This window comes from Odontomachus brunneus, unplaced genomic scaffold (assembly GCF_010583005.1).
Source record: "Odontomachus brunneus isolate Ranch 3 - 2012 unplaced genomic scaffold, Obru_v1 Obru_scaffold_034, whole genome shotgun sequence".
Lineage (NCBI taxonomy): Eukaryota > Metazoa > Arthropoda > Insecta > Hymenoptera > Formicidae > Odontomachus > Odontomachus brunneus.
The window spans coordinates 2,220,999-2,233,273 of NW_022639484.1; the positions used below are offsets into that span (position 1 = coordinate 2,220,999).

The following is a 12,275-nucleotide window of genomic DNA, read 5'->3' on the forward strand; positions in this document are numbered from 1 at the left end:
AATTTTTTATAGGTTCAACCAACTATTTGTAATAATAGATATTGAAACGATGTAATAGCTGCAAATGAATGAATTTTTCGTTGTGTTGCAACAAAACATACTTATATTGGTAACAAAATAGAATTCGTACCTACTGAATTTTTTATTATATGAGATATAACGATTTCATAACAATTATCAAATATCTGTTCATAACTGTAATATATTTTATATTAAATATTTAACATTAAGTAACTATTATTAAATTATTTAATTGATGTTACTGTGAATGCAATTACGTCATACTCCCGATCTATTAAATATTTGGTAATTATTATCATATTTAGTATTAGTTACTAAGGATTCAATGAATTTCTGTAACTAAATGCAATTTGTTATAGTTACTAGTCTTTTCTCTCAGTGCGCGCACTTACCTGTTGTCCACCCTACAACCGTTAGGATGCTGACTCGCTGGAGTCTTTGGGGAAACTAAGTGATTCGGTACTATTGTCCTTAAACGAGGCTCTTCTGGCAGTGGACCAAAACAGTAGGCCCATATCCTCCTCCACCAAGGAGGCGCGACGCTACGTCTTATCGTGTATATAGACTCCGATCTGCGAACACAATCACGGCAAAATTCGAGCCTTTAGTATTTCGTATGCTTTCTATAGATCGTGTATGAAATGTCGTCTCCAGAGGAAAATATTAATTTAATATTGATATACCAAATCTCGAATTCATTATTTACAGTCTGTCACACAAGAGCGATATCTTCGAAACTTGATATCTAATGAAAGTGAGACCACGATAATTTAAATGTATAAAGTAAGGTCGCCTATTATGAGATAAACTCCAAATATGAGAGAGCGAAGTTTCTGCTAAACTAATAAGCGCTATGTGTTGGTTCCTCCATAAATTCATTGCTCTTGGAGTAAAACTTATTTAATGGAAAATTCATTATTAGATCATGCATGTAGTCGTTGCAAAAAAAAAATTTTTGTGAAATTGGATGTTAAAAAGTTTTATGAGGCGAATCTTTAAACTTTGTTAATTATATAATAAATAAATATTTAGCAATAAATGCTGCATACAGTGATAGCGTAAGATCATATTAATAGGAAAATACGGGACATGTTGAATTTCTTAATTGTAGATGTTACATTTAATGATCGTAAAACCGTAAAGCGTGAAGTTCGTAATATGAGATACCGGAGGTATTCCTAATATGAAATAACCTATATTTTAAGTGACAATCGCTGCTTGTGTGTGAAGGTTATTTGCCGCGAGCGCGGTGTATCTGCAAGGGAGTAGTCGCGTACACGTGGTGAAAAAATAATAATTATGATTTTAAGGTATGTAACACGTTTAAAGGTACAGCTTCACTGTACTATACTATTGTATAGTAAAAACGTTTGTATGGAAAACTTTTCTTTATCTCTTCCCTTTGTTTTCTAGTATAAGATACTATTTCATGTAAGGAAATCCTCTTATCTCATATTAGGAACCCTTTTTTTGAAAGGGCAAAATGGCACTTTTGATAAAAATGTCATATATTACAAAGTATAGCTGTTATTAATTACTAACTTTTGGAGGTAATACCTGAATGTATTTCCCTTAAGTTTTATATGAAAACGGGAATTACGTTTACAAATTAAATAAATTACAAGTCTTTAAAAAAAGGTGCCTCATATTAGGCACTTTTACTCTACAGTCCTCTGGATACGCGTTAGCTCAGTTTCTTTCAGATACGTTTGCGTCATTGAAGGGAACAGAACTTCAATGAGGAGTGCTGCGTATACAAAACGGTTTGAGGCGGTTCCCCTGTGTAGTCACTCAAAAGGGACAAACGTGAGTTTTGCAAGTTCTGCTAAATATCTGCGATAAGTCGTCACAGTTCGTTAGGAAGTATAGAATAATATAAAGAAACAAAAAGTGTCGATGACCTTCCAGATCGCGGCTTAAAGACTACCAACAGGGAAGATAAAGTGATTCTTCGACTTTTTTAGAAAAATCCAAATCTTTCTTTACGAAGAGAGCAAGCAGTTTTGGCAAAAAAGGTACAAACATTAGTATAATGACACTAAAACGTCGTTTGGAAGGGCATGTCAAATGGCGTAGTACAATATCCAAACCGTTACTTTCAAAAGAGCATGTCGAAAATCGTCTGGTATGGGCTCGTCAAAATATCAATCGTGACTGGAGCAACATAATGTTCAGTGATGAATTCCTTTTGGGTTTAGTGTCCTATTAAACATGCTTGATCTAGTCGTGGACAACCAGTAATAGAAAGGAGTGTAAAACACCCAACAAAAGTGTATGTTTGGGATTGTTTAAACGTATGGAGTTTGTGTGTCTTCACAGACAATTTGAATGTATAAAAAATGTTAAAATTGTATCAAAGGGGACTTCTTACATCAGTTAAACATTGGTTTAGACTGAGGACGAATGGATTTTGTAAGAAGTTAACGAAACATCGAAGTCGAATCTGTACCGAATGGAAAACATAAAATAAATAGTATAATCGTATTGAATTGGCCTTTCCAGTCCCCTACAAATCCGGTAGAAAATGTGTGGTCCATAATGAAGCACAAACTTAAGGGAAAACGTATATTAAATTTAAAAACCTTAATAAAACGTATTCGTCAAATATGGAGATCGCTACCTGTGTCATACGCCGAGAAATTGATAGAAAGTATGCCAAGAAGATGCAAAGTTATAATTGCTAACGGAGGGGATTGAACTCACTATTAAAGTAAGAGTGTATTAGTGTTTTCTATACTTTCGATATACTTTCGGTATACTTTCGATTTATCGAAATAAATTTACAAATAAATTTTTATTTACAGAGATATCACCGACACGCTTTTGTGTGACAAACTGTATAAAATAATTCTAAATTTTTTCGTATAAAATTTCACTTGAAAAGCAGAATAACAGCAAAGTCACTTGAAGCCGCGCATGCGCGCGATACTTCATTCATATAAAGTAAACTATTCTACTCCGAATCTCTCGTCGAGTGATTATTTTTATTAAAAATTTAAAAGTGAATTCAATACACTTCATATCGTATGTATCCCAGTTTAATTTCAGAATTTCTTGTAAGGATATAGAGCAGATTGAGATGAACACAAAAGTTTTAAATCGTTTTGCGGTATTTGTAATAATTATCGAGATATTAATTAAAATTTATAAATAATAATGCTTGATATGTGACAGATCGCTATAGTAACGATGTCTGCCGTCGTTACTATAGCTTATACATTAGATCAAACTGAACAAAAAAGCCTTGTACTATTTCGCAAGTAGCCATGTAGATTTTTAGTTATTAATTAAAAAAGATTGGTGCATTATCGCGTAAAATCGTGCAACGATTTCCTTTAATTAACAATTAAAAATCTACGTAGTTATTTGCAAAATAGTAGAAAACATTTTTATTCAGTTTGACCTAATGTATATAAAAATCTACGTAGTTATTTGCAAAATAGTAGAAAACATTTTTATTCAGTTTGACCTAATGTATATAAAAATCTACGTAGTTATTTGCAAAATAGTAGAAAACATTTTTATTCAGTTTGACCTAATGTAATACAAGTACACGACAGCTGGTGTCGCACTAGAGCTTATCTACTATATCATACGTGATCATTTATAAATTTTCTACATCAACTACAATACCTCGATCATTATTGCGATTTTCACAAAACGGTATTGGATTTTTTGTTCATCTCAATCCGTTCTACGTCCTCACAAGAGATTATGAAATTGAGTTGAGACACCCTGTATACATAGACTTGTGTAACTATATATATAGATTAAACGCTCCACAAGAAAAGCTGTAAAGACTATATTTTAAAAGGAGACAAACTGTGTCACATTTCATTTTTATTTAATTTGACTCCGATTGGAGAAGTCTGATGAAAAATGAAACATAGTGGAGACTGACGCATAAATTTTTGCTATACGATGAAAATAGCATACTTATGAATAGTAAAATGGGAATATAGCTGTCCTTTACATTTTGTCTTCAAACTCTTATATAACAAGGCGCAGTTTATGTATATAAGTCTACACTCCATTGTCATTGAAGCAAATTCACTCTAATCGATTGAAACATTGACTTATGTGGATTAAACATCCAATTTAAGCTTGAATTAAACATTCACCTTTATAATTCTGAGTGGCGATATTTTCACTATCGTGTCGAGTAAATGTTCATTCGTTTTATTCTAAGAAATTTAGAGAGTAGATATTTTAGATAATCAATGCTATTATCATCTTGACAAACAATATAAAAATTAATTGAAAATGTATTAACATAATGTAAAGACATAAAATACATGAAATAATATTAGGAATGGAATAAAAAAAATATATTCAATAAAAATTAATTAAGAAAATAATGTTTGCAGTAAATTATAATATATATTTGTCGGAAAACATATCGACCGCACAAAGCAGATTTTATCTTTGAATTTCACGTGTAACTGTAACAATTCCAGTCTGCAGGTATATTTGCCTGTTATAGTCGCGCCGTTATCTTATTGCGCGATCGTCGTTACTGCGACGTCGACGCGATAAATCGCATCCTCTCTCGCATGCATGTACCTGGATGCCTGACGCGAATGGCCTCGAAAGGAAGGCATCCTGCCGGCAGTGGGCGGTCTGCTGCCGTCCTCCCTGTGACCCGGAGGCAGGATAAAGTCCGTTCTGGAGCCGACACGATTGTGTCCCGTTACGGACTGGCCTTGCACATCCGCCACCTGACCCTGACTGAAGGCTCTCTGGTGACCCGGCTTCTTCAGCGCCGACGGGCGACCCGCGGCCGTCGCGCTTCCGCCGCTCGTCGTTAACGGGCCCAGGAAGGACCCGTACGTCGCCTGCCATCCTGTCGTGCAGTCCGCCAAGACACCACCGTGGCTGGCCGACCTCGCGTGCGTTCTGGGGAACGGTCGTCTCCTGGCGGGCGATGTCACCTCCTCCTCCACGGCGTCCTCGTCCTCGTCGCCGTTGCTGGCTCTCGTGAACGTTCTGGCCACCGTCACGTTGCTGATTGTCATCATCGTACTTGTGTTTGTCGAGGTCGAGATGCCCATCGAGCCACCGTGGAGGAAGGACGACTGGAGCGGCATCGTCATCGTCGTCGACGACGACGAAGACGTCGCGCAGCTGGGGCGGCCCGCACCCGGAAACACGTAGAGGGACCCCTGTCCGCCGATCTCCTCGCTGGCTGCTTCCTGCGCGTCGTCCTCGGACATATTGGCACATCTGTACACATAGATGGAAATGTCCGTATAATAATAAGAGTATACTGCCGTATGATATTGAGTTAATTTAAAAAGAAAAGGAAATTTGGAGATATTCAACTATAAAAAATAAAATAAAAAAAGGTAAGTGCGAACCAGCAGACTAAAAAAGTAAATTGTAATGTATATTAAAAGCTATTCAACAATTACGTCACGAAATTTGGGCTCTTGGTAAATATACCGAATAGAGGACCCAGCTCTTACGACTTTGACCTTGACATATGTTATGAAGGATATGTCCCTAAATAACATTCAAAAAGTTTTAGGCGTCGTTCATTGTTTGTTAAAAAGTTATTAACAAAAGAATTTTTATCCTCCCACAATCATATTAATATTAAAAAAAGTAATATTAGTATTTAATAGCACTAAGACATCCGTGCTTGCTCCTTATGTGCCGTTTCAAATCTCACTGTTAGTTAAAAGAATTTTTATAAATGGAATATAATTTTGGTAAACAATATACATTGAAATATGGTGAACAGTATACATATATTCGCGGGAGAGGGGTTATGCCCCTCTTTCCGCACCCCCTCGCGAAAAAACTAACCCAAACCTAATTCATTAATAAAAAAAATTTGTTTATAAGTAGTACGTAATTTTTGCACACAGTATATATGGAAATATGTTAAATAGTACACGTATATTTGCGCGTGGTATAGGGTTCAGCCCTTCCACCCGCACACCTCCCCAAAAACTTAACTCTAACCTAACTCATCAATAAATAATTTTTTTTATAAATAGAACGTAATTTTTGCACGTAGTGTATATGGAAATACTGAAATATTTGCGCATCTTCTATAGTTCCCGAAATATTAATAAAAAAGGTGCCTGTCCCTAATCGTGTAACTAGGGAGCAATGCCCCCCAGACCCTCCACACCGCGGCGGGGAGCCCAGTTTTTTGTACTTAAGCTCAAAAATATAAACAAAAGAAATTTTGCAAGTACGGTATTTGTTTACATTGTACATATGAAATGTATATTTTAGAAATGTTATAAAAAAATATGTATTTTCTAAAGAGAGAATTTCTTAGAAAGGACTGGGTCTTCATCCCACCGCGGTGCGGGAGGTCTGGGGGGCGTAGCCTCCCAATTACACGGCTAGATACAGGCATCTTTTTCATTAATATCTCGTTTACATGTACTCTTTACCATATTCCCATATATACTGTGGACAAAAATTACATTCCGTTTATGAAACATTTTTTTTCGCGATAACTTTTTAATAAACAATAAGCGCCGATAAAGATCAATAGCATTGACCTCTTTGAGGGTTAAGTTCAACATCAAGATTAGTCGGAAATCATTTGAAGTTGGCTGTGTAAAGGTAAACATTTACCGATTAGTTTACTCTTGTCGGATTTAACAACTAATACGCATAGAATTTAAATATTTTTTTTATATCCAGGAATTTAAACTGTTATCGAAAATACCGTTTTCACACCGATATTTTTAGTACAGCAATCGAAAAATATCGATTTATATAAATGCTGATATTATAAATATTTCAACATTATATCGATATCGTTCATTTAATATCGTAACCAAAATTTTGTATTGTATCAATATAATACTAGTATAATATTGTCAGTATAATATTGCCAATATAATATTAATATTATACTGGTATTACATATATCATAATAGTACATATTTCGATATGAAATTGGGGTAGTATAATACCGATATATCAGTATTATGCTGGTATTACCATTGTCACGTTATTAATTGTATTATTAAAATCAATCAGATTCACATAATATAATCATGAATATATTTTATATAAAGGAATATAGAAAGAGAAGCATTAAATTCTTTAGTTACGTTATGTTCCGACCAGAAATGCTCTGAATTTATGCTTATTATTTTTTTTCTGCACTTTTTTATAAAATATACAGAATGTCCCATTTTAAATGCCCCAGACAAAATCTCGAAAAATATGGAAAATACAGAAAAATATTTCAGACAAAAGTAATATGGTTCGATGGAAGACATGGGAAGATACTATTGGTTTGACCTTGTATGGTGTCGCCAAGGTCAGGTCGAGGTCAACTTTGCTTTTTTAAATAGAAACATGTATTTTTTTATTACGGAATTTTATTCTACATAAAGAAACAAACAACTTTTGTTTGAAAGCATTTTTTATATGACCTCTATTTTCTAAGATATTTACGGAAACATCTACAAAATTATTGGTTTCAATAATTTCTTACTTGAATTCTATAAACTTTATCGAAAAATAGCAAGAGATAAAAATTGTTTATTTTCTTCTCATAGAGCTCTGAGAATTTTTCCAGAATTTTTTAATTCACTTTTTAGTACTTCAAAAAATGCAGTACTAAAAAGTTAATTAAAAAATTCTGAAAAAATTTTCAGGATTCTATGAGAAGAAAATAAACAATTTTTATCTCTCGCTATTTTTCGGTAAAATTGATAGAATTCGAGTAAAAAATTATTGAAATCAATAATTTTGTAGATATTTCCGTAAATATCTTAGAAAATAGAGGTCGTATATAAAATATTTTTAAACAAAAGTTGTTTGTTTCTTTACGTAGAATAAAATTCCTTAATAAAAAATAGATATTTCTATTTAAAAAAGCAAAGTTGACCTCGACCTGATCTTGGCGACGCCACGCAAGGTCAAACTAATAATACTTATGTTTCCCATCGAACTATATAACATTTGTCTGAAACATTTCTCCATATCTTCTATATTTTTCGATATTTTTGCTTGGGGTTTTTTTAAATGGGACAACCTGTATATCATATTAACATTACGAATTTGATTGATTTAATGACTTTAAAATTTATTAACTTTTACTAAATAACGTGATAGTGATAATACCGGAATCAGCACAGATATTATATTGATATCATATCAAAATATCGGTATTTATACCGGTATTATATCGGAATTTTTTTAATACCAGTACTATAATGGTATGTGTGTGCGCGTGCGCGTGTGTGTATGTATGTATGTGTATTAGATACCGCTATAAATTCGCTAGCAAAATAATTTCTTGGTATTTCTATTAGCAAAAGTCCGTATTTCTATTAGCAAAAGTTTAATGGAGATACGGATGTTTAAATCAACAAAGATCGAGTCGAAATTTTGATTTTACTTTCAACCTTATTATTCTATTCAACATCTATTTTGATACTCTGAACCTTACATCAACCTCTTTTGACTTTATTTAATCTACCCGAGTCGAAATTTTGATCTTACTTTTGGTCTCATTATTCTATTAAACACCTATTTTGACGCTAAAGAAAGTGAAAAGGGAAATTTCGGGCCTCAGAGTCAAAGTAAGAGTAAATTGTGTGATTAAAATTAAATCTACTTTACTACTAATTTAACACCTGCGTTGTAGAATTCAAGGTTTAATATATGGCCAAAATTTCGGCTGGGGCAGTTGATTCTTGTCGGATTTAATAGTTAATATGTGTGAAATATTTATGATTGCTTTTCTCGATGTTTCCATCAATAAAAATAGAAATTTAATGAAAATTTGAGTGTTTAAAATATTTTATTCTTTATGTTATGAGTTATGATGTACTGTATTTTGGGACTTCTTAGTTTCCGCAGAAAGAATCGTAATATCTAGCGTCCTATGTCACATGCATTTCTTAAATATTCTAAAGATAAGCGCTTATTCACGCATTAAAAATAAGGTATTTTTAAATTAGGTTTTAATGTAAATTTCTAAATGCTCTGTAATGTGTTCTGACAAATTTGCAATTTCTATAAATTCGAATTTCCGTCGATAATTGGCAACGTGTACTTAAAACGACAGACTTTTTTAAGCACATAGCATTTTTAGCAGACATTAATCAATATTCTCAATAATCATTAATCAATCATGTAGTTTAGCCCACGGTGTAGTGTTTCACTACACTTTTAGCCACAATTACAGATTGAAATTACATTGTAAACAGAATTTCACTTCAAACATAATAAATTTCAATTTATTTTGATCGCCTACGCGACATAATTTGTGTCTTTGTCCCAATATATTCTCAGCTTGTTTCTTCATCGTTATTCTTTGATTTGAAAATCCATGTTTTTATTATTCGCCCCGAGGAACATTTACTTACCTGCGATACGGGCGAGTTATCGATCCACGTATCCGGAATAACAATCGTACGTGCATCGCCGTATGTTCCTCCCAAACAGAATACGCAAATATAATCACGAATCCGACGCAATCGTAATAACCTCGCCGAGTTAAACCCGGAAAGTCGGCTGGCGGAAAATGTGTTAATTTAAATTAAATACTCATATTAACATTAATTTTATACTCATATTAACATATTAAGTTACAAATAGATGTCATAATTAATTAGATTAGTTTATATTTTACATTTTAAGGATATATAGAAAAGTACGCGTAGGGATATTATGTATATGTGTGTGTGTGTGTGTAAAATTGGCACAGACACACGTACATAATATCCCTACGTACATTGTACGTTAATGCATTAATTTTTTTTAATTAATAACTAAACATTCACGTAGTCATTTAGAAAATGCTAGAGGGCTTTTTTGTCAAGTTGACCTAATATACAAACATACAGTAGCAGACGTCGCCATTATAGTTTATCTACCATACCCTGTTAGAAAAGTTCTTAAAAATAATAGTATGTTTGTAAGTAAATTTAAAAATTTGATATTAAAATTAATAATAGTAAAGATTTTCATATCATTAGAATTATTAGTTATAAATTACTTATAATATTTCATATTTTTATGAAACCTAATATTTTTTATCTTATATTCCATGTTTTCTTATTAAATTCCATATTAAATTATGAAACATTATAACACGTTATGATATGTTAGAATAATTTTTTAATATATCATAAATGCGAGACTGTTTGGGTCACGTGGCCTGAAAGATTCAGTTTGCAAAGCATCGTGGCCTTTATCGAGATTTCAACAGAGCTATCCAAAAATCTATTTTTTATAATAGCATTTCTAAATTATTATAAAAACATTATGAAAAATAAAATCTGATTATGATTTTTCATAACTATGTATTATTAAATATAATATTAATTTTACCATTACTTTTTATAACATAGTTATATAAAAAAAACTTCATATCCTAGTTATTAAATTTAATACGGATTTTTCTAACAGTGTATGGCATGTATTCATTCACGAATCTTCTTTGATTAATAATTTAGGACTTTACGTGGTTGTTTGCAAAATGGTAGAGGAGTTTTTTATTTAGTTTGACCTAATCTACCTGTACACTGCGGCTCCTCCTCACAGCTGTAGATGTTGAGACAGGCCGCAGCAAGACAGGGAGACGACGACGTAGGAGGACGGCAAATACCGCAGCGAATTAATTTTTCTTTATCGAAAATGTTAAGGGAGGTCATTATTCGTGACGACTTATCAATATAATACATCTTTCTAATTAAGATCCAAAGTAAAATTCTGTTAAAATAAAGTGAAATTAATCGAGGAACATAGTTTTGTTATCCATTTGATCGCATCCGAAATTTAACTTATGAAAAGCTCCATTTTCGATCGCTTGTATTTCAGGAACTATTGATTCCATGACGTTTTCACTGAGGAAAAATTAATTCTAAATTTTGCAGAGAATTTGTCAATATAAATTAAAGTCACGAATAATAGGACATCCTCCATGTGTGTGTGTATATATTTTGAACAATATTAAAATTATTTGGTAGCAAGATAAAACAATGTTAAAATCACTTTTTATTCGAGCTTCTGTATTCACAATGCCAACATTTAATGATTGATGTCAATATATTATCATAGTATCGTACTTTAATATATTATCATAGTAACATAATTTAAAATTAAGTTTGAAAGATCAATTTATATATAATATTGTATTAATTTATATAATAATATTAATTTATAATATATTTATATAATACTGTAAAGTCTTTGCTCGAAAGGAAAGAATGCGCAAAAAGTACGATGTAATAATATCTGCTCCGAAATATATCATTCTTTTTCCAACAGTTTCGCATATGTCGCAATGAGATATAATCTATCATATGTCACGCATTTAATTAAACTTGAATCAATAATTATTTAACTAAAATGATTTTAGCGAGCAGGCATTGGGATTCCACATCGATTTCTATTCGGCACAAGTCATATTTATATCTTATCGATGTGATTTATTAGTAATGCGATACGTTACGACAATATTTGAAAAGTTTCGCTTAGCCGAAAACTACGCGGACTACTCGATAGCTTCGCGCCGACAGGCAAAAATAAGCGACAGACACCTCGGAAAGCCCCCGTTCGATTTCATAGGAATTTCGAGGCGAAATCCGAAACCCACGTTCCTGACTTGCATAGCTCATCGATCATATTGTACACGATTATATATAATTCTTATCGAATAAAGGAAGATACAAAATCTCTTGATATAGCGCAAGTTGCGAGAAACATGATAAATGTGAAACGTTATCAAATAACTATAATATCAACGCCGGATGAACATTAAAAAATTAATTTCATTTTTTCAAGCAAAATATAACGAGTACGATGTTTGTTGAAAGGAATTTATACTGTAAAGTGAGGTATGTTATAAAAACACGTCTTCAGTTTTAATCCTGCGTCTGCTTCACCGTTTTTCACTTATGCAGTTTACTTCGTGAGTCATTTATACACAATACTTTTTTCTCCATGTATAAGTAAGCAAGACTGGGCCAAAATTTTTTCTTATTGTTTCATGTCCCTATTTTTTTTCAGAACATTGTTTATCTCCCGATGTTTAAAACTTTCTCTTGTTTAGTAAAATACAAAGAGAAATATTTAATTTTTCGAGTTTTAGAGAAAAATTAGTAAATTTTCAATACGTTAAAACGAAAACAAATTCGTCTGAAATTATATTCTTGAAGGATGACCCTTAAAAATAAAATATATATATATATAACTATATATATATATATATATATATATATATATATATATATATATATATATATATATATATATATATATAT

At 32.3% G+C, this 12,275-nt stretch overlaps 1 protein-coding gene across 1 annotated transcript in view; it reads right to left on the reverse strand.

Annotated features, from left to right (window-relative positions):
* The window catches only part of LOC116843688 (probable phospholipid-transporting ATPase VD), a 111,473-nt gene that overhangs the window by 72,766 nt on the left and 26,432 nt on the right, over nt 1-12,275 (reverse strand). Inside the window, exons 2-3 of the mRNA XM_032814320.1 lie at nt 4,585-5,244; nt 414-593 (exon numbers count right to left, since the gene is read on the reverse strand). Coding sequence (XP_032670211.1) covers nt 414-593; nt 4,585-5,234 — 830 coding nt within the window. The 5' untranslated portion in view covers nt 5,235-5,244. The remainder of the gene's footprint in view (nt 1-413; nt 594-4,584; nt 5,245-12,275) is intronic.